Here is a 24,122-nt window from a genome sequence, read left to right on the forward strand (position 1 = left end):
AAAATAGTTTATAAATTATATACCATGTAACATATAAATAAATGCGACTGTTGCAGATGTACTGATGAAGGCAATAAAGCCGAAATAAGCTTATATACAAAAATAAAGTATCAAGTAACATACTGTTTACTAACTCAGTGTGAAATATTAGGTTAATTTAGAGTATGGCTCAAGTAGTTATGGACCTGTTTACCAATTTTAGGTGAAAACCAGCAAATAACTGAAATTACATCACAAGTGGAAAAAGCAGTTCTCACTGTAAATTAAATGGTAGTGGGAGAGACAAATGGATAGTTGCTGCACGAATAAAGTTCTTCGTTGGTTTCCAAGATTTAAGGAAAGGTTGACTTATTACATGGTAGGTAGGTGATAGGAGAAACACAGGTGCACAGTGTATGGGTGAAGACTGTACTATGAGGAGAATTCTGAAGAACAGCTTTATGCAGAAGTGTACGTTGAACACCTTTACTGGGTAAAGCCTGCCTTCCTGTCGTTTATTCATGGATGTTGTTGCTGTAGGCGTCAAGTGAAATTTGCCATTAACGAGTTTTGATGCTTATTGTGTATTTAGGACAAGAGAGCTGTAACGTCATAGAACTGGGGAAAGCAGTGACTTTTTGAGTTTCCCACCATTTTATACTTAAGACAATATTCTAAACGCAGAACGCATGAAATCTGACAACCATGCATGTTGTACCATTATCCCTCGGTCCACCATTTTGGATTCTGAGATGGGAGAAAACCTAGGAAATCTGACAGCCATGTAGGCTGCACCAATATCTCTGGGCCACCATCTTCGATTCTGACATCAAAAGCTTGAGAAAAACCTAGTAAATCTGACAACCATTCAAGCTGGAGCAGTATCATGATGTCTTCCACCTTGACTTGCCATCTTCAGCTTTGAAGTCAGATGGCTGAAACAGTATCTTTAATAAGTCACAGTATTGTCAACCAATAGGACAGTGCCCCACCAGCCCTACTTCCACAGCGAGAAATACCTAGTAAATCTGACAACCATACAGGCTGGAGCAGTATCCCCACGTCATCTACCTTGGATCGCCATCTTCAGTTCTGAAGTCAGATGGCCGGAACAGTATCTTTAATACAAATGTCACAGTGTTATTAACCAATAGGACGATGCCCCACCATTTAACTCTTAGAACAACGGCCCTACTTCCACAGCGATGTCATAGGGATGAGGAGTAAAAACTGGCTATTGTGATTTTCCTGCCAATTTTTAAATATCCTGCTGTTTTATACAAAGGGCAATTGGTCTACGTCAGAGGGGTTTAAGAGAGAAAACTGGGAACAAAGCATGGTGACATCAGTGTTAGCATAATGTGGGAGGGAAGGGGATAGGAAAGGGGGAAATATGGCAACAACGCAGCTTGGGTCAGAATACCCACAGCAACTCCTGTGTCACCCTGTATGCGAGGAGGGTTTCTGTGGTGATGAACTGCAATTGTCAACTAGTACTAAAGTTACTGAATTGGATTCATTTGAGCCAGAATCACAGGGAATTCTATTTGGTTGATCCCTGACAATTGAAGGACAGTACACGCTAGCTATGTGCATTGTGCAAGTACGTGATCCTCTTAAAAGATGAAACCATTACCGAAATGTGGAACTGGACGACAGGTGTGAAGATGCTTTCTTGATGCTGCACAGCCCTAAAATTATCATAAAAAACTATTTGCTGTGTGTTAACCCTTGTGTATGATACCTGACAATCTCCACACTCTGCTGGTAGGATTATCAGCACTTGTAAACATCCTGCACTCATCTTTAAATACCACCTGATGCCATGGTTCTTGGATCAATACCAGGTGTTCAATTGTTCATCATGTTTGTGCACCACAGTGGTGGGGGCCAGTACCAAAGTTTGTAATGGATACCTAGTGGTGAAAGCCATCATGTGGATTGTGTACTGTTTTGGTCTGTATGACCCTCCCCATTGCCCAAAAAATGGCACTAGACAGCTATGTTACCAGCTTCCTTAGATACGTACAACCCACATTTTGTCGGTAGCAGTCGTCATCTGGTGTTGTTCAGCATGGGCTACTGCTATTTTAACGTTCATGACTGTGGAAAACAACACAGGAATAATTGATGTGTCCATGCAGCAAGGGACAACTGAATATTTTATAATCTAATAAACAGAATACCAATACAGTTCAGGCTGAAAGTCAGTCGTGATGTTGCACTGGAATTTTCCTTACGTACATGAAGACAGGTTCACTCATTTGCATTGGGTCGCTTGATGATGGACCAAGTTCACAGGGCTGCGGTCAACAGCGAGCAGTAGGATACTTGAGGGTGGCCCAAGTCTGTCAAGTCGTAGTCGGCAGCTATCAGTATGTTGCTGAAAGCTGGATGATATCTGTAACACCATGATCTGTGATGAGCTATAGATGACTATTTGGACACTGAGGTGAGACATTCCTTTATCATCTTGGGGCTGTGAACTCTGACTGATGGGCTGTTAGTTGAAGCTGGCATACGTCTGGAGCAGGCACTGGCTGCAGAGTAAGAGGGCAGTGACTTAAATAGCCATCAAGAAGAAAAATATTGGCTTGGAGCTTCAGTGAAGCAAGTGACACAGGGTATGGTGACAGCTGCTCGACGTTCATTTGAAGCAACCTGGAGTGAATCTTCTGATGCAGAGTGTTTTCGTTTAACCTCCAGAGGAAGTGTCGTTTGCCGGCCAAGGCTACAGCAAACAGTGGTACATCACTGTATGCTTGATGGCTGTGTCACAGGTGGTGTCTAATGTACATAGTAACTATGATATAGATTTTCCAACGTTTTAAGTCTCATAAGAGCTGTAGAATGTTGAAATAACAGCACTTTGGCTGCTTTTTCCCGTTGACAACTCTTCTTGTTATAAATTGGTAAGTCGCAAGGGGTAAGGTCACGAAGTAACCCATATTCACAGAATGACTAGTGTACTCAAAACATACTGTTCCATTCAAGACAGGGTACACATAATTCTCTTCTGAATTTCGTTGAAGTTATGGTTTTATCTTTATCTTAATCATATAGCTGGCTGTACTTCTTTAAGCAGTTAAAACAGAATTGGGAAAGACGTTTCTGATACAAAATGCAGAAACGGTCGAACTGTGTAACTGGTGGGGACAGTGAAAAACACTTTCTGAGCAGCTCACGTTTTCAGTGTTGGCTTGTGTGGAAAGTTCTTGAAACCACCATTAGGACAGACCACAGAGCTGTCAAGGCGGTGCCCCTACACGCAGTGTGGTGGCCTTCTTCCCCTGATAACCGTCTGTTGTTGCAGGATAAGGCTCGCAGTGTGATACTCCCATTTGTGGGCACAGCAGTGGAGCCAGCTGATGCTGAAGGTGGAGCCTTCTTCCCGAGGGAGCCTGCCCAGCTGCTGCTCTCTGGGGACTTCCAGCACGTGCCTTTCATCACAGGCGTCGCCACGCACGAGGGCTCAGTGTTCGCTGGAGGTCAGTGCATGTGACAGGAATACTACAGTGAGTCAGCTGTGCATTGTGGCACTCCCTAGAGCGGAATTGTACGCGCCATTCTAAAAAGACTGTAATGATTGCTGTTGCCTCAGCATTGCAACTGTTACTCAATAGGTTATGTTTGAGCAAACTGATCAAAAGTATCTGGACACTTACTGGTGGACATTGATTTGGGATGTGTCTCCTAATCACCTTTATCATTGCTTGAAGTCTGTTTGGGACACTTTCAATGAAAAAATGTTTGTGGTGGAATGGTAGCCCATTCTTCCTTGAGATCGGAAACCAGACAAGGTAGTCATGTTGGATGTTCTAACTCATCCCAAAGGTGTTCCAATGGATTAAAGTCGGGTCCCAGGGTAGGCCAGCGCGTTTCAGGAATGTTGTCGTCCACAAACCATTTCCTCACAGAAAATGCTTTATGTTAAGGTGCAGTGTCACGCTGATACAAACGATCATCATGTCTGAGCCGTTCCTCTACGGTACACAGTACACGACGCTGCAAAATGAGTTCCTATCCTTCTGTATTTAGATTTTACATAAGCACAATAAGGAAAGAGCACTGTAACCATAGAAACAAACCACATACTATACACCACTTCCTCTGCAATTCACTGTTAATACCACAGAGGGTGGCAGGTGACGTTCTCCAGGTATTCACCAAACTCAGACCCTTGGAAAGGATTGCCACTGGATATGCTATGATGCATCACTCGAAGTCACTTATTTCAGGTCATTCGCTTTTTTACAACACCTCAAGCATCACATAGCGTGGGCTACAGAAATGCGTAGCTTATGGGGAGCTGCTCGACGATTGTACCATATTCTTCTCAACTCTGTACCCACAGTAACTGTGGCACCTGGACTGCTGGTAGCATTTTGGGACTCCCGAGTGATTTCTAATGCTCATTTTGTCCGAATTGTTTACAATGACATTCCACAACTTGTCCATTACTACATGAGGTCTCTCTTGTCCTGGTATAGCTGTGGTTGTTCCATCCAGTTTCCACTTCACAATTTCCTCATCGACAGTCAACATTGGCGGGGTTCATATGTCCCTGCTGAATCTGTTTCTCAGCTGATATCCTGACCGCTGGGCTCTCCTGGCTGTCCCATTCTACTGTTGCTGCTTCTCTGATGACAACACAATACACTCTGAGTCTTTTAATCTGATGGGCCCACCTCTAATGAACTCTAGTGGACAGTTCTGTATCACATAGAGGTGTCCAGATACATTTGATCCGATAGTACATTAAATCGTCCCAATTCTTAAGAATAGTGACACATCCAGAGTAATATTGGTATATTACTCCATTTACACACATCAAAAACAGTTTTGCATCACCCTGGTTCCCAGAACTCCTGAAGACAGACATTGACTGTGGATATTGCATCACAGACATAGTCTCATTGACTCTTCAGAGATGTCAGTAACCCGCCCAAAGATATAAACAGCCATGCATGAGCAGCGCCTATTAGACGGAGAGGGCATCACTCCTGAAACCTCTTCTCAGCAAGTCACTTGACAACCTGATAATTTACGTAAAGGGCTCGGAAATAGGGCGTAGGTTCTGAACTTAACCGAATCTTAGTGGAAAATGTATGAAAGTGCCTGCCAAATGTCCACTCCTGTCAACTAAGTGATGTAAACAAAATAATTAACTTAATTATCAGTGCACATCAGAACACATCATTATGATTCCAAGCGCTCATGTAAGAAAAGTTCTACGTATGGAAAATACGAATAATTTTACGATAGAATTGCGATTCCATAACGAAAAACCGGACAAGCTGGAGTAGGACTCACGCTCTGAGGGTTGCATACCAGCTTAATTACGAACCAAGTGGTTATAATTAAGCTTTCCATCTTTAAAACGTTATAACACGGAAACTAAATACCGTTGTTGTTGTTGTGGCCTTCAGTCCTGAGACTGGTTTGATGCAGCTCTCCACGCTACTCTATCCTGTGCAAGCTTCTTCGTCTCCCAGTACCTACTGCAGCCTACATCCTTCTTAATCTGCTTAGTGTATTCATCTCATGGTCTCCCTCTATGATTTTTACCCTCCACGCTGCCCTCCATACTAAATTGGTGATCCCTCGATGTCTCAGAACATGTCCTACCAACCGATCCCTTCTTCTAGTCAAGTTGTGCCACAAGCTGCTCCTCTCCCCAATTCTATTCAATACCTCCTCATTAGGTATGTGATCTTCTTGTCTAAACTATTTATCGTCCACGTTTCACTGCCATACATGGCTACACTCCATACACATACTTTCAGAAACGACTTCCTGACATTTAAATCTATACTCATGTTAACAAATTTTTCTTCTTCAGAAACGCTTTCCCTACCATTGCCAGTCTACATTTTATATCCTCTCTACTTCAACCTTCATCAGTTATTTTGCTCCCCAAATAGCAAAACTCCTTTACTACTTTAAGTATCTCATTTCCTCATCTAATTCCCTCAGCATCACCCGACTTAATTCGACTACATTCCATTATCATCGTTTTGCTTTTGTTGGTGTTCATCTTATACCCTCCTTTCAAGACACTGTCCATTCCTTCAGCTGCTCTTCCAAGTCCTTTGCTGTCTCTGACAGAATTACAATGTCATCGGCGAACCTCAAGGTTTTTATTTCTTCTCCGTGGATTTTAATACCTACTCCGAACTTTTCTTTTCTTTCCTTTATTGCTTGCTCAATATACAGATTGAATAACATCGGGGATAGGCTACAACCCTGTCTCACTCCCTTCCCAGCACTGCTTTCCTTTCATGCCCCTCGACTCTTATAACTGCCATCTGCTTTCTGTACAAATTGTAAATAGCCTTTCGCTGCCTGTATTTTACCCCTGCCACCTCCAGAATTTGAAAGACAGTATTCCAATCAACATTGTCAAAAGCTTTCTCTAAGTCTACAAATGCTAGAAACGTAGGTTTGCCTTTCCGAGTACCAAACTTGGCAACTTTGATGTCCAGACTATGGGGTGCGCGACTGTCACAGCGCCACCGTCCAGTTCCAGTTATGGCCACCAGGTGCCGTGATCAGTCATCGTGATTCATGATCTCCCACACCTGACCAGTCGCAGTGCACTTGTTGACGTGCCAACACGAGCTTGGACAATAGGAGCAGGGCATTATTGATGAAGCTGTATTATCAAAACAACAGTAATGCTGCAGCTGCACTTCGCGAATATCGCCGGCTGAATGCTAAAGAAGTTCGAATCAACTGGAGCGTCGCTCCGGGAAGAGGCCGACGACAGGTTGAACCACAGGTGGTTGAGGAAATCGCTGTTGCCATGGCAGACAACGCTGCGCGCAATTCCCGATCGTCAGGCAGTGCGCGTGCTGTGTCACGACAGTTGAACATCCCGTGGTCCACTGTACGGAAGATGTTCAAGAAGGTCGTCGAGCAGATGCGCAGAACTATAGACCTATATCTCTGACGTCAATCTGTTGTAGAATTTTAGAACACGTTTTTTGCTCGAGTATCATGTCGTTTTTGGAAACTCTGAATCTACTATGTAGGAATCAACATGGATTCCGGAAACAGCGATCGTGTGAGACCCAACTCGCTCTATTTGTTCATGAGACCCAGAAAATATTAGATACAGGCTCCCAGGTAGTTGCTATTTTTCTTGACTTCCGGAAGGCTTTCGATACAGTTCCGCACTGTCGCCTGATAAACAAAGTGAGAGCCTACGGAATATCAGACCAGCTGTGTGGCTGGATTGAAGAGCTTTTAGCAAACAGAACACAGCATGTTGTTATCAACGGAGAGACGTCTACAGACGTTAAAGTAACCTCTGGCGTGCCACAGGGGAGTGTTATGGGACCATTGCTTTTCACAATATATATAAATGACCTAGTAGATAGTGTCGGAAGTTCCATGCGGCTTTTTGCGGATGATGCTGTAGTATACAGAGAAGTTGCAGCATTAGAAAATTGTAGCGAAATGCAGGAAGATCTGCAGCGGATAGGCACTTGGTGCAGGGAGTGGCAACTGACCCTTAACATAGACAAATGTAATGTATTGCGAATACATAGAAGGAAGGATCCTTTAGTGTATGATTATATGATAGCAGAACAAACACTGGTAGCAGTTACTTCTGTAAAATATCTGGGAGTATACGTGCGGAACGATTTGAAGTGGAATGATCATATAAAATTAATTGTTGGTAAGGCGGGTACCAGGTTGAGATTCATTGGGAGAGTCCTTAGAAAATGTAGTCCATCAACAAAGGAAGTGGCTTACAAAACACTCGTTCGACCTATACTTGAGTATTGCTCATCAGTGTGGGATCCGTACCAGATCGGGTTGACGGAGGAGATAGAGAAGATCCAAAGAAGAGCGGCGCGTTTCGTCACAGGTTTATTTGGTAACCATGATAGTCTTACGGAGATGTTTAACAAACTCAAGTGGCGGACTCTGCAAGAGAGGCGCTCTGCATCGCGGTGTAGCTTGCTCGCCAGGTTTCGAGAGGGTGCGTTTCTGGATGAGGTATCGAATATATTGCTTCTCCCTACTTATACCTCCCGAGGAGATCACGAATGTAAAATTAGAGAGATTAGAGCGCGCACGGAGGCTTTCAGACAGTCGTTCTTCCCGCGAACCATACGCGACTGGAACAGGAAAGGGAGGTAATGACAATGGCACGTAAAGTGCCCTCCGCCAGACACCGTTGGGTGGCTTGCGGAGTATAAATGTAGATGTAGATGTAGATTCTCAAATGGTATCGGTGCAAAATCCGTACCGTACAGCAGCTTGCACCACAGGATGCACAACGACATGTTGACTTCACTTTTTCGCAAGGATTCAAGTTGACAAGCTCATTTTTCTCTGAGGGGTGAGCGTGAACACACAGAGTTGCCGAGTATGGGGATTTTCACCTCCAGTCACTGAGCATAAATTTCCCCTGTACGGTGAACGTGTCACCGTGTGGTGTGGCTTCACGGCTACGTTCATCATTGGACCATTCTTTTTTGAACAGCTTGGCGCTCAAGGACCAAAGACGCGCAGTGTGACTGGCCGGCGTTACTGCGATATGCTTCACCAGCGTGTCATACCCGCCCTACACGAGAAAGACGCGTAGAACTCAACAGTTTTCAAGCAAGATGGGGCCCAACCACATATCGCTCATGAAGTTCACCTGCTTCTTCGAAACACATTTAGAAAAGATCTAATTATCAGCCGATCGTTTCCAGATGCTTGGCCGGCACGATCACCTGATCTTGCTGTGGTGTACCGTAGGTCTCTAGAAGAGCGTAGCGTTCCAAGGGATTGGAAAAAGGGCACAGGTCATCCCCGTTTTCAAGAAGGGACGTCGAACAGATGTGCAGAACTACAGGCCTATATCTCTAACGCCTATCAGTTGTAGAATTTTGGAACACGTATTATGTTCGAGTATAATGACTTTTCTGGAAACTAGAAATCTACTGTGTAGGAATCAGCATGAGGTTCGAAAAAGACGATCGTGTGAAACCCAGCTCGCGCTATTCGTCCACGAGACTCAGAAGGTCATAGACACGCGTTCCCAGGTAGATGCCGTGTTTCTTCCGCAATGCGTTCGATACAGTTTCCCACAGTCGTTTAATGAACAAAGTAAGAGCATATGGACTGTCAGACCAACTGTGTGATTGGATTGAAGAGTTCCTAGATAACAGAACGCAGTATCTCATTCTCAATGGAGAGAAGTCTTCCGAAGTAAGAGTGACTTCAGGTGTGCCGCAGGGGAGTGTCGTAGGACCGTTGCTATTCACAATGTACATAAATGACCTTGTGGATGACATCGGAAGTTCACTGAGGCTTTTTGCGGATGATGCTGTGGTATATCGAGAGGTTGTAACAATGGAAAATTGTACTGAAATGCAGGAGGATCTGCAGCAAATTGACGCATGGTGCAGGGAATGGCAATTGAATCTCAATGTAGACAAGTGTAATGTGCTGCGAATACATAGAAACAAAGATTTAGCTACAGTATAGCAGGCTAGCAACTGGAAGCAGTTAATTCCATAAATTATTTGGGAGTACGCATTAGGAGTGATTTAAAATGGAATGATCATATAAAGTTGATCGTCGGTAAAGCAGATGCCAGACTGAGATTCATTGGAAGAATCGTAAGGAAATGCAATCCGAAAACACAGGAAGTAGGATACAGTACGCTTGTTCGCCCACTGCTTGAATACTGCTCAGCAGTGTGGCATCCGTACAAGATAGGGTTGATAGAAGAGATAGAGAAGATCCAACGTAGAGCAGCGCGCTTCGTTACCGGATCATTTAGTAATCACGAAAGCGTTACGGAGATGATAGATAAACTCCAGTGGAAGACTCTGCAGGAGAGACGCTCAGTAGCTCGGTACGGGCTTTTGTTGAAGTTTCGAGAACATACCTTCACCGCGGAGTCAAGCAGTATATTGCGCCCTCCTACGTATATCTCGCAAAGAGACCATGAGGATAAAATCAGAGAGATTAGAGCCCACACAGACGCATACCGACAATCCTTCTTTCCACGAACAATACGAGACTGGAATAGAAGGGAGAACCGATAGAGGTACTCAGGGTACCCTCCGCCACACACCGTCAGGTGGCTTGCGGAGTATGGATGTAGATGTAGATGTAGATTTAGATCTCACTGCCTATGATTTCTGGCTGTGGGGCTACCCAAAGGACAGGGTTTGCCAGGGGGACATTCACACATGTGCCGATCTGAAGCGCAGCATATCAAGAGAGGGAGTCAGCATTCCCACGCGCATACTTATTTCTACTGTGCAGAATGCATTCCTGGGCTTTCATACTCTTCTGGGTACTGATGGAAGCCATATTGTGCTCTTCTGTAGCACATTAAAAGTGTTTCAATTGAAGTGATTCTGCATTGTTTCTCTTCCCCATATACTTGACATTAATTCCACCAAGTTTGGTCCTTGTACGGTAATTAGTTTCCATGTTGTTACGTGTTAAACAGGGAAAATTTAATTATAGCCTTCCGGCATATAGGTAACGATAATGATACCTTGTGTGTCAATAGCCTGGTACAAGTCTTTCTGTTGGACGCCGTTTCGGCGACTTGCCTACCCCAGGCGTCCAACCGGCAAAACGGGACCTACAGTTTAATATGTGGAATCCAAACCAGTTGTACTTCGTGGCGACTCTTCACAAAACGAAGACTGAAAAATTCGTAGTCCGTCCGAGACTCGATCCCGCTACTTCACAGTTTACTGGCATGCACTTTGCCTCTGGACCACCTGCGCCAACAAATATCTAGATAATTCATCTCTATGTTTTGAAGAGTGAGTTTGCGAGTATCAAAATATGTGACTTACTTAGTGTCATTAGAGTGCATTGATTTTGAAGCTTAAATTATTTACACCGCCAACAAACCGTTGACTTCAGCGTTTGACATACGTTTCAACGTGATACCTCTAACCAATCATGAGAAAAAAGGCGATCTTCACAGGCAGCCAAATATTCTGACTGCATTTACTTCAAAGCTTAAAGTTTTGACACCGCCAAGACGCCGCAAACCTTAATATTTGACATAAATTTCAACCTATTTCTGAGAAGAGCGTGGTCTTAGCAGGTGAACAGACATACGTAATGACGGGCAATAATTCGCAAAATAAATAAATAAAACTTTTAATTACAAATTAATTGTTTTAGGAGTTTTCCTATCTTTCCTTCACTTGTACTGTGAAACCTTCGTTCTTGTCAAATATCATGTTTCTAGTCAACGGGAAGCTCCCTATAGCTTTTGGTAACTTTGCAAGTATCGAAATATGTGACATGAATGACCGTATCTACTGTTTGAATTTACTTAGAAGCTTAATTTTTTCACACCACCAAGGAACAGTAGATGTTAGAATGTGACATAAATTTCACCTTCATACCTGTACCGGTTCTTCGGAAGAAAGTTTCTTAAGAGACCGACGAACTATAAGGTGATTCTGTATGGGTGCCGTTTCTACCGACTGCGGTATGGAACCCAACAAACTGCATTGTCGTAACGAATTACTTGTTACAACAGTAAATCGCGTAATGTAGAGTCACGTATGTACTGTTTTCGTGTCATCAGTCTTCTCATTGGTTTGATGCTGCCCACCGCGGCTTCTTCTCCTCTCTGAAGGTCTTCAAATAAGACTAGCACTTGCGCTTTATGTTCTCGACTATTTGATTCACGTTTTCCAAACAGTGTCTTCTCCTACAGTTTTTGCCCTTTAGCACAATGCAAGTTTTTCCGAGATGTCTTATGATTCACAGGGACTATGAAGAGCAGGCTGGTGTGGCCAAGCGGTTCTAGGCGCTACATTCTAGAACCACGCGGCCGCTACGGTCGCACGTTCGAATCTTGCCTCGGGAATGGATGTGTGTGATGTCCTTACGTTAGTTAGCTTTAAGTAGTTCTAAGTTCTAGAGGACTGATGACCTCAGCAGTTAAGTCCCACAGCGCTCAGAGCTATTTGAACCATTTGACTGTGAGGACAAGAGTAGGCTAATTACACAACTGGCCATTAAAATTGCAACACCAAGAAGAAATGCAGATGATGAACGGGTATTCATTGGACAAATATATTATACTACAACTGACATGTGATTACATTTTCACGTAATTTGGGTGCATAGATCCTGAGAAATCAGTACCCAGAACAACCACCTCTGGCAGTAATAACGGCCTTGATACCCCTGGACATTGAGTCAAACAGAGCTTGGATGGCGTCTACAGGTACAGCTGCTGTTGCAGCTACCACACGATACCACAGTTCATCAAGAGTAGTGACTGGCGTATTGTGACGAGCTAGTTGATCGGCCACCATTGACCAGACGTTTTTAGTTGGTGAGAGATCTGGAGAATGTGCAGGTCAGGGTAGCAGTCGAACATTTTCTGTATCCAGAAAGGCCCGTACAGGACCTGCAACATGCGGTCGTGCATTATCCTTCTGAAATGTAGGGGTTTCGCAGGGATGTCAATGAACGGTAGAACCACGGGTCGTAACACATCTGAAATGTAACGTCCACTGTTCAAAGTACCGTCAATGCGAACAAGAGGTGACCGAGACGCGTAACCAATGGCACCCCATACCATCACGCCTCGTGATACGCCAGTATGGCGATGACGAATACACGCTTCCAATGTGTGTTCACCCCGAAGTCGCCAAACACGGATGCGACCATCATGATGCTGTAAACAGAACCTGGATTCATCCGAAAAAAAAGACGTTTTGCCATTCGTGCACCCAGGTACGTCATTGAGTACACCATCGCAGGTGCTCCTGTCTGTGATGCAGCGTCAAGGGTAACCGCAGCCATGGTCTACGAGCTGATAGCCCATGCTGCTGCAAACGTCGTCCAACTGTTCGTGCAGATGATTGTTGTCTTGCAAACGTTCGCATCTGTTGACTCAGGGATCGAGACGTGGGTGCACGATTCGTTACAGGCATGTGGATAAGACTCCTGTGATCTCGAGTGCTAGTGATACGAGGCCGTTGGGATCCAGCACGGCGTTCCGTATTACCCTCCTGAACCCATGTCGCGATACGATAAACCGCAATCGCTGTTGTCAAAGTCGGAAACGTGATAGTACGCATTCCTCCTCCTTACACGAGGCATCACAACAACGTTTCACCAGGCAACGGCGGTCAACTGCTGTTTGTGTATGAGAAATCGGTTGGAAATTTTCCTCATGTCAGCACGTTGCAGGTTTTGTCACCGGCGCCAACCTTGTGTGAATGCTCTGGAAAGCTAATTATTTGCATATCACAGCATCTTCTTCCTGTCGGTTAAATTTCGCGTCTGTAGCACGTCATCTTCGTGGTCTAGCAATTTCAATGGCCAGTAGTGTAGGTTCTTCTTGAAAAAGGAGAATTTCGTCTCTTATGCAATTCATAGTGCTTTTCAGCGCATAGACGTGGATGTAAATGCAGATGTTACGACAGTACGACTGATCTGATTCGATGTTCTCTCCATTCCGCAGATGGGCCACCGTTCTCGATCCACGCGTCCAGCTACGCTGAGAACCCCCGCCTGCTCATCCCCACCAACCTGCGCTGCCCTGAAGCAGACAGGGACGCCGTAGCCGAGCAGATACGGCGCTTCTACTTCGGGGACCGCGACATCGGACCCGACACCAAGCTTGACCTCTGCGCAGTGAGTTTTCCTCTGTTGTCAAGACACGGTCACCTGACCACCTGTAAAGCTATGTTCGACCAGGTTATAGCCTCTGGCTGCATCCTTGGAGCCGGCCGCTGTGGCCGAGTGGTTCTAGGCGCTTCAGTCCGCAACCACGCGACTGCTACGGTCGCAGGTTCGAATCCTGCTCGGGCATGGATGTGTGTGATGTCCTTAGCTTAGTTAGGTTTAAGGGGTTCCGGAACGCCCTATACTTGCAATGTTAAAATAACGCTTATAAATTACATCTTTCCTCACAAAGTGTTTGAGGTAGGAAGTTGAACTTTTTACAGATTATTTATTGGAATATGGACTACAACTTAACACAGGGATTTTACAAAATTTTAGTTCAGTTATTAAAGATGATTTTTTTTCAATTGTAATGAAAATTCACAACATTTTTTTGCAATTTTTTATTTATATATTCAAAAACATACAGTTTTTTGGAAAAACGCTGTGTTAAATTACGCAGAAGGTACTGTGTAACATTTACTGAAAGTTTGAAACAAATATGTTTGGAAGATCCTTAGAAAACATGTAATTAGTATGAGAAAATAAAAGTTTTGGGAATCGAGCGACAAAGATTGGATTAACTTTTTAGTGCATTCCAGGTCCATAGGATGGATTATCTTCATCCTCTGCAAACTCCTCCTCCAGCTTCCTCTTGTTCCTCCTCCTGTTTACTCTTGCTTGTATTTCTAGACTCGTTACAGCCCTGTCTGCAGCCCGAAGGCGTTCCTTGTCTAAAGCAAGCATCGGTCGTACCATGTTAGAACCTATCTTCATTCCCATATTTGGCTTTCCAACATTTCTCCTTTTCTTAAAAGCCTTCAGAGGATTTGTAAAAACTTTACTTTTACTCATTATTATACTTCAACAAAACAGAGACTCAAGAAACAGAATTAATTACGAATATTTTCGAGATAACGACAGAGTAAATAAACATGAAACAATCGAGAATCACACCAGCGATATATATTGAACCATCACAGGTTATCCACAACACATACTTCATCTAAAATCACTAAAATGTACCTGATGAACACGGACGTTAATAATAACACCATTTGACAGCAGTTTAACAGCGCCACAGTGGGTCACGCCCATGTAAAACACATTTCAAAAACAATTTAAAAATAGTTGTAGTCTTCGGAATTGAATAAATTATATATCTATTAAAAGGTAATAGTCTGCAGATTCAGAAAACGCAAAAAAGTAAAAATTGAACTTTTCATGATTTTGAGCCTTTCCGGAACCCCTTAAGTAGTTCTAAGTTCTAGGGGACTTATGACCTCAGATGTTAAGTCCCATATTGCTCAGAGCCATTTGAACCATTTGCATCCTTGGATTTCAAAAGACAGAATTTGTATAATAAACTGATTGAAAATATCCTAAACCAGTAAATGATTAATGTAGAGTAGCGATGTTCCGGGAATGCATTTGTCTACGTAACGTATTTAAGTGATTACGTTCCAAGATTACAGATTAATGTAATCGCGAGGTAAGCCATTGCAAGTGTGAAGCGCTGGCACATTAATAACCGGTGTAATAGCCAGAATGTTGAAGGGTAGCATACAAGCTGCATCCATCGTGTCGTACAGGTGCTGCATGAAGAATGTTCCACTCGGTCAGTCAATACGGAGACGATGAATGCTTTTTGTGGATGGTGGTGGAGTTGTCTTCTGATGATGTCCTTTTCGATTGGAGAACAGTCTGGTGATCGGGTAGGCCAAGGAACTGACACGCCCGCTATAGCCGCTCGGCGGAACAGGTAACAGGGTTGTGGAAAGCGCCAAGCGGTGAGGTCAGTTTCTGCTTCTAATTGTCATTTATCGTAATTTAATAATCCTTACAACCAAAGCGGCACATAGCCGAATCTTTACCGAATGCAACTCTTTCACGGCTGAAGGCCTCCAAAAAGAAATCTTAACAAGATAAAAATCCAATTAAGGTAGCAATAAAATAATTCCAAACCAACATACGCAAAATGCAATACAAATGGCTGAGGGCCAACAATTAAGTTCCAAGATTTTAGAATATATTACCATAGACCTTTAAAGGCAGAAGGCCAACAAGAAATCTTAAAAAAATCAAAATTTCCATTAAGACGGCAATAAAACAATTTAAAACCCCAAAAAGCGACATACGCAAGGTGCAACACAAATGGCTGAGGGCCACAATTAAATTTCAAAACTTCAGAATACATTACCGTAGATTTAAAGCAGAAGGTCAGCATGATTAACAGCAAGAAATCATAAAAATCAACAAGATAAAAATCCAATTAAGATAAAATAAAATAATTTAAAGAAGCAACATAAGCGATGTGCAATACCAATGGCTGAGCCACATAATTAACTTCAAAATTTTAAAACATACACTCCTGGAAATGGAAAAAAGAACACATTGACACCGGTCTGTCAGACCCACCATACTTGCTCCGGACACTGCGAGAGGGCTGTACAAGCAATGATCACACGCACGGCACAGCGGACACACCAGGAACCGCTGTGTTGGCCGTCGAATGGCGCTAGCTGCGCAGCATTTGTGCACCGCCGCCGTCAGTGTCAGCCAGTTTGCCGTGGCATACGGAGCTCCATCGCAGTCTTTAACACTGGTAGCATGCCGCGACAGCGTGGACGTGAACCGTATGTGCAGTTGACGGACTTTGAGCGAGGGCGTATAGTGGGCATGCGGGAGGCCGGGTGGACGTACCGCCGAATTGCTCAACACGTGGGGCGTCAGGTCTCCACAGTACATCGATGTTGTCGCCAGTGGTCGGCGGAAGGTGCACGTGCCCGTCGACCTGGGACCGGACCGCAACGACGCACAGATGCACGCCAAGACCGTAGGATCCTACGCAGTGCCGTAGGGGACCGCACCGCCACTTCCCAGCAAATTAGGGACACTGTTGCTCCTGGGGTATCGGCGAGGACCATTTGCAACCGTCTCCATGAAGCTGGGCTACGGTCCCGCACACCGTTAGGCCGTCTTCCCCTCACGCCCCAACATCGTGCAGCCCGCCTCCAGTGGTGTCGCGACAGGCGTGAATGGAGGGACGAATGGAGACGTGTCGTCTTCAGCGATGAGAGTCGCTTCTGTCTTGGTGCCAATGATGGTCGTATGCGTGTTTGGCGCCGTGCAGGTGAGCGCCACAATCAGGACTGCATACGACCGAGGCACACAGGGCCAACACCCGGCATCATGGTGTGGGGAGCGATCTCCTACACTGGCCGTACACCACTGGTGATCGTCGAGGGGACACTGAATAGTGCACGGTACATCCAAACCGTCATCGAACCCATCGTTCTACCATTCCTAGACCGGCAAGGGAACTTGCTGTTCCAACAGGACAATGCACGTCCGCATGTATCCCGTGCCACCCAACGTGCTCTAGAAGGTGTAAGTCAACTACCCTGGCCAGCAAGATCTCCGGATCTGTCCCCCATTGAGCATGTTTGGGACTGGATGAAGCGTCGTCTCACGCGGTCTGCACGTCCAGCACGAACGCTGGTCCAACTGAGGCGCCAGGTGGAAATGGCATGGCAAGCCGTTCCACAGGACTACATCCAGCATCTCTACGATCGTCTCCATGGGAGAATAGCAGCCTGCATTGCTGCGAAAGGTGGATATACACTGTACTAGTGCCGACATTGTGCATGCTCTGTTGCCCGTGTCTATGTGCCTGTGGTTCTGTCAGTGTGATCATGTGATGTATCTCACCCCAGGAATGTGTCAATAAAGTTTCCCCTTCCTGGGACAATGAATTCACGGTGTTCTTATTTCAATTTCCAGGAGTGTATATGCACCAAACCAAAGATGGTACAAGGCGCAAATATCGATACATATTACTGAAGAACCACGAAGTAACGGCGACAAGGGCGGGAAACCAAACACAGATAGACAGCCAAGTTCACGAAAACGCATAACTGGGAGCGAGCATGGCTCAGAAACACTTCGACAATCTGTAGAGCGTGTTGGGTTATAACAGCAGTCAATGGGCGAGCGTTATCGTGTTGGAAAACAATCCCTGGAATACTGTTCATGAATGGCAGCATAATAGGCCTAATCACCAGGCTGGTGTACAAATTTGCAGTCGGGATGTGTGTGATAACCACGAGACTGCCCTTGCTTTCAAACGAAATCGCACTCCAGACCACAACTCCAGGTGTCCAGGGAGCAGACAGGCTGCCTGCAGCGGCTTACCTGTCCACCTAACCAACACACGGCCTTCACTGGCACCGGGACAGAGCCAGCTCTTACCAGGAAACACAACAGGAGACCTCCCATTCGCCCTCCAATGAGCTCTCGCTCGACACCACCAAAGCCGCAAATGGCGGTGGTTTGGGCTCAGTGGAATTCACGCTACAGGGCATCTGGTCTGGAGCTGTCCATGACGTAAGCGATCTTTAACAGTTCGTTGTGTTACTGTGGTGCCGATTGCTGCTCATATTGCTGCTTCAGATAGAGTACGATGCGCTACAGTCGCACACCGAACTCGATGGTCTCCCTTCCTAGTATCGTCACGTGGATGTTTGGAGCCCGGTCTTCTTGCTACCGTACATTTCCGTGACCAATGCTGCCGGCCGGTGTGGCCGAGCGGTTCTAGGCGCTACAGTCTGGAACCGCGCATCCACTACGGGTGCAGGTTCGAATCCTGCCTCGGGCATGGATCTGTGTGGTGTCCTTAGGTTAGTTAGGTTTAAGTAGTTCTAAGTTCTAGGGGACTGATGACCTCAGCAGTTAACTCCCATAGTGCTCAGAGCCATTTGAACCATTTTTTTTTTACCACTGCTGATGATGTCTGGTTTGTGAGGCATTCAACTGCGCGATTATCGGCGCCTGTACAAATTTTCAATCTTTAGACAGTCCATTCTCGCCACTTTCACAAATGATGATGAAATGACGAGGACAAAAAAAAAACGACCCAATCCCCGGGCGGAGAAAATCCCCAACCCGGTCTGGAATCGAACCGGGGACCATTGCAACCGGCAGTTATGTACAGTGTCAACATTTCTACCAAGTCTTCCTGCAGTATCGCAGAAGGAACATTCAGCTTCCGGTAGCCCTGTTAAACGACCTCGTTCAAAGTCAATGAGGTGTTGATACCGGCGTCAAAGACATTCTTGACCAACATCAATTCACTACGTCCAGTCTCGTAGCTAACTAACGCTCACGGCTGCTAAAGCGTGGCCGCGCGGTCTGGGGCACGTTGTCATGGTTCGCGCGGCTCCCTCCGTCGGAGGTTTCCAGTCCTCCCTCGAGAATGGCTGTGTGTGTTGTCCTTAGCGTAAGTTAACTAAGTTAGATTAAGTAGTGTGTTAGTCTAGTGATCGATGACCTCAGCAGTTTGGTTCCATAGAAGCTTACCACAAATTTCCACAAATTTGCTACAGCGTGTATTTAAGGCAAACCTGATTTGCATCCTTATAGTGGTGCCACTAGCGCCACTCTTACGCGACTGGAGCCAAATCTGTATAGAAGTCATCTTTCAAATGTACAAACACGTCTAACAAGTTTGGTTTATCTTGCACAACTTCTAGGTGTTGCAATGAATGTGTATGTACTGCGACCAATTTCTCTTTTCAGATAGATTATATAATGGTAAAACAGAGATTTAGGAACCAGGTTTTAAATTGTAAGACATTTCCAGGGTCAGATGTGGACTCTGACCACAATCTCTTGGTTATGAACTGCAGATTGAAACTGAAGAAACTGCAAAAAGGTGGGAATTTAAGGAGATGGGACCTGGATACACTGAAAGAACGAGAGGTTGTACAGAGTTTCAGGGAGAGCATAAGAGAACAATTGACAGGAATGGGGGAAAGAAATACAGTAGAAGAAGAATGGGTAGCTCTGAGGGATGAAGTAGTGAAGGCAGCAGACGATCAAGTAGGTAAAAAGACGAGGGCTAATAGAAATCCTTGGGTAACAGAAGAAATATTGAATTTAATTGATGAAAGGAGAAAATATAAAAATGCAGTAAATGAAGCAGGCAAAAAGGAATACAAACGTCTCAAAAATGAGATCGACAGGAAGTGCAAAATGGCTAAGCAGGGATGGCTAGAGGACAAATGTAAGGATGTAGAGGCTTGTCTCACTAGGGGTAAGATAGATACTGCCTACAGGAAAGTTAAAGAGACCTTTGGAGAGAAGAGAACCACTTGTATGAATATCAAGAGCTCAGATGGCAACCCAGTTCTAAGCAAAGAAGGGAAGGCAGAAAGGTGGAAGGAGTATATAGAGGGTTTATACAAGGGCGATGTACTTGAGGACAATATTATGGAAATGGAAGAGGATGAAGATGAAGATGAAATGGGAGATACGATACTGTGTGAAGAGTTTGACAGAGCACTGAAAGACCTGAGTCGAAACAAGGCCCCAGGAGTAGACAACATTCCATTAGAACTACTGACGGCCTTGGGAGAGCCAGTCCTGACAAAACTCTACCATCTGGTGAGCAAGATGTATGAGACAGGTGAAATACCCTCAGACTTCAAGAAGAATATAATAATTCCAATCCCAAAGAAAGCAGGTGTTGACAGATGTGAAAATTACCGAACTATCAGTTTAATAAGTCACAGCTGCAAAATACTAACGCGAATTCTTTACAGACGAATGGAAAAACTGGTAGAAGCGGACCTCGGGGAAGATCAGTTTGGATTCCGTAGAAATGTTGGAACACGTGAGGCAATACTAACCTTACGACTTATCTTAGAAGAAAGATTAAGAAAAGGCAAACCTACGTTTGGAGACTTAGAGAAAGCTTTTGACAATGTTGACTGGAATACTCTCTTCCACATTCTAAAGGTGGCAACGGTAAAATACAGGGAGCGAAAGGCTATTTACAATTTGTACAGAAACCAGATGGCAGTTATAAGAGTCGAGGGGCATGAAAGGGAAGCATTGGTTGGGAAAGGAGTGAGACAGGGTTGTAGCCTATCCCCGATGTTATTCAATCTGTATATTGAGCAAGCAGTAAAGGAAACAAAAGAAAAATTCGGAGTAGGTATTAAAATTCATGGAGAAGAAGTAAAAACTTTGAGGTTCGCCGATGACATTGTAATTCTGTCAGAGACAGCAAAGGACTTGGAAGAACAGTTGAATGGAACGGACAGTGTCTTGAAAGGAGGATATAAGATGAACATCAACAAAAGTAAAACAAGGATAATGGACTGTAGTCGAATTAAGTCGGGTGATGCTGAGTGTATTAGATTAGGAAATGAGACACTTAAAGTAGTAAAGGAGTTTTGCTATTTAGGGAGTAAAATAACTGATGATGGTCGAAGTAGAGAGGATATAAAATGTAGACTGGCAATGGCAAGGAAATCGTTTCTGAAGAAGAGAAATTTGTTAACATCGAGTATAGATTTAAGTGTCAGGAAGTCGTTTCTGAAAGTATTTGTATGGAGTGTAGCCATGTATGGAAGTGAAACATGGACGATAACTAGTATGGACAAGAAGAGAATAGAAGCTTTCGAAATGTGGTGCTACAGAAGAATGCTGAAGATAAGGTGGGTAGATCACGTAACTAATGGGGAGGTATTGAATAGGATTGGGGAGAAGAGAAGTTTGTGGCACAACTTGACTAGAAGAAGGGATCGGTTGGTAGGACATGTTTTGAGGCATCAAGGGATCACAAATTTAGCATTGGAGGGCAGCGTGGAGTGTAAAAATCGTAGAGGGAGACCAAGAGATGAATACACTAAGCAGATTCAGAAGGATGTAGGTTGCAGTAGGTACGGGGAGATGAAGAAGCTTGCACAGGATAGAGTAGCATGGAGAGCTGCATCAAACCAGTCTCAGGACTGAATACCACAACAACAACAACAATACGACTGTATGTTCCATCTCTGTCGCTCCCGGTGGGATCGATGGAGGGGCAAGTCTCTCCGAAACACACCTGACGTCGTTCGGTTACAAACTTCCGCGCGGTTTTAGTACAAATTCAGTCCGTGCTTGAAAATCTATTGTGCTATTAAACATCACTATCACTTCAAATTCCGGCAGGGTAAAATAAAACCCAGATTTTCTGCGTAGTCACAGCTGTAATTATTAATGCTCCACTTAGAACTATACACTATTGATCAATGGTATCCGGACACCCCGAAAAGCGGTGACACTTTCTGGGCAACCCACCCATCATTTTGCACGACAATGCGTGGGCGCATACAGAGCAAGCTGTGGCTGCTCTGTTCGGTCGATGGGACTGGGAAGTACTGTACCATCCACCATACTCCCCGGACGTAAGTCCTTGTGACTTTGACTTGATTCCGAAGTTGAAGGAACCACTTTGTGCCATTCGCTTCAGAACTGCTCCAGAGGCAGTACACCGCTCCATTCGCACCATCAACAGAACAAGCTCTGGTAATGGTGTACTACGCCTTCCGCATCGCTGGCAACGGGTTCTACACAACGCTGGCTACTTTGAAGGACAGTAACAGCTGCAAACATGCAACTCTGTTGTATCGGCTGTGAATAAATAGTTGCCACTATATAAGTTCCAACCCTCGTAGCTCTTAATTTGTGCCGCTCTACGCCAATCGCACCCCACAGGTTGCGGTCACTGCGCCGTTTCCATGTAACAGCGAAATCAGTTGACAGACTTTTCAGTATGATGTCACTCCTAGCGACTTGTTAAGCTTGTACGATATTGCAGTGACTATGTTATTCTGATGACGATGCAAAGTTCCTTTTGACATGCGTGCATGTCCTAAGGAATAGGCACTGCGGCGATTCAGCCGTTACGGAATATATAAAATGAATACGCAATTGCGGTTAATGACAACTATCAGTATTAGAATGGAATGACAACAATGCCTGACTTGTACGGGAATATACAGGGTGACTAAAATTAAAATTAAACTTTCAAAACGCTGTATAAATAACACCACTGCCAGAATGACGTCAAGTTGCAATGGAGTATTATCGGAGAAGAGCGAAAAAGTATCAGAGAGAAAAATAAATAGTTACAAAATGCAGCATGAGATGGCGCTGTAAGCATCATGATTTAATAGTGCCGGCCGGAGTGGCCGAGCGGTTAAAGGCGCTACAGCCTGGAACCGCACGACCGCTACGGTCGCAGGTTCGAATCCTGCCTCGGGCATGGATGTGTGTGATGTCCTTAGGTTAGTTAGGTTTAAGTAGTTCTAAGTCCTAGGGGACTTATGACCACAGCAGTTGAGTCCCACAGTGCTCAGAGCCATTTGAACCATTTTTTGATTTAATAGTGGTCGACTACAAATGCCAAATCAATCGTACAACAATGCCTGCGTCGACCCACAAGATAGTGTCGGTCTAGGTGACTGGGACCAACGCAAGCGAAACACCGTAAGTTGCGTCCGCCTCCGTAGCGTAGCAGGGGGCCCGGGTTCGATCCCCGGCAGGTCACTGGGTGTTGTGTGTCTTTCATCATCACTGACTCGCAAGTCGCCGATTGGAGTCACCTAGAAGTAATACGGCGGCCGAACTCCCCCGAATTGGGCCTCCAGGCCAACAATGCCATACGATCATTTCCATTACCTTAAGTTTCCTTGCGCTGCGGACTTGTTATTGTCACGTGCTTTGGCTTCTGTAGTTCTTTTCTTTCACTCATCGACATAAGCTACCCACTGCAAGTGGTTAACCATATCACTCAAGGTAGCATAATCGTAGGTCCTGAGGCCACATACCCTCAGCAATACGTAGTACAACTTCCGACTGACTAAATCCTAGGCATGAAACTCTAGCACTCCGCTTAACTCTGTCTACGTAACAGCTGAAATGATCCTGATGACCTTGCTCGCGTCCTGAAAGCAAATGAATGAGCACATGCTTCCTCCTATGCGGCGCTGATCCACGTTTCCGAGAAGCCACATCAGAAACATTCGAGATTGAGACAGGCCTCAGACAAGGGGATGCTCACTCATGTGTTCTGTTCAATGTCATCTTAGAGAGATTAATAAAACAGTGTAGGCAACAGGAGTGGGCTGGAGAAGAGACGGACGGTAACTTCACTTGTCTCGCATATGCAAATGACATAGTACTATTATGTGAATCAAAGCGCGAGTTGAAAGAAATGTACCAGAAAATAGACAATTATGCACAGAAGGTAGGGCTCAAAGTGATTTGAGACGAAACAGAGTTCATGCAATTAGGAAGAAGACAAGTGCAGGTAGAATTTCTTGAGATAGATGGCAAGAGGTTCAAGGGAGTTGTTGTTGTTGGTGTTGTGGTCTTCAGTCCTGAGACTGGTTTGATGCAGCTCTCCATGCTACTCTATCCTGTGCAAGCTTCTTCATCTCCCAGTACTTACTGCAACCTACATCCTACATCTTAGTGTATTCATCTCTTGGTCTCCCTCTATCACTTTTACCCTCCACACTGCCCTCCAATACTAAATTTGTGATCCCTTGATGCCTCAGAACATGTCCTACCAACCGGTCACTTCTTCTTGTCAAGTTATGCCACAAACTCCTCTTCTCCCCAATTCTATTCAATAC

The 24,122-nt window shown here is 44.8% G+C and overlaps 1 protein-coding gene across 1 annotated transcript in view; it reads left to right on the forward strand.

Moving 5' to 3' along the window:
- Window positions 1-24,122, forward strand: part of LOC126106432 (esterase FE4-like) — a 201,960-nt gene that overhangs the window by 131,937 nt on the left and 45,901 nt on the right. Inside the window, exons 6-7 of the mRNA XM_049912712.1 lie at window positions 3,293-3,467; window positions 13,451-13,623. Coding sequence (XP_049768669.1) covers window positions 3,293-3,467; window positions 13,451-13,623 — 348 coding nt within the window. The remainder of the gene's footprint in view (window positions 1-3,292; window positions 3,468-13,450; window positions 13,624-24,122) is intronic.

Source organism: Schistocerca cancellata, chromosome 10 (assembly GCF_023864275.1).
Source record: "Schistocerca cancellata isolate TAMUIC-IGC-003103 chromosome 10, iqSchCanc2.1, whole genome shotgun sequence".
NCBI classification, from domain to species: domain Eukaryota; kingdom Metazoa; phylum Arthropoda; class Insecta; order Orthoptera; family Acrididae; genus Schistocerca; species Schistocerca cancellata.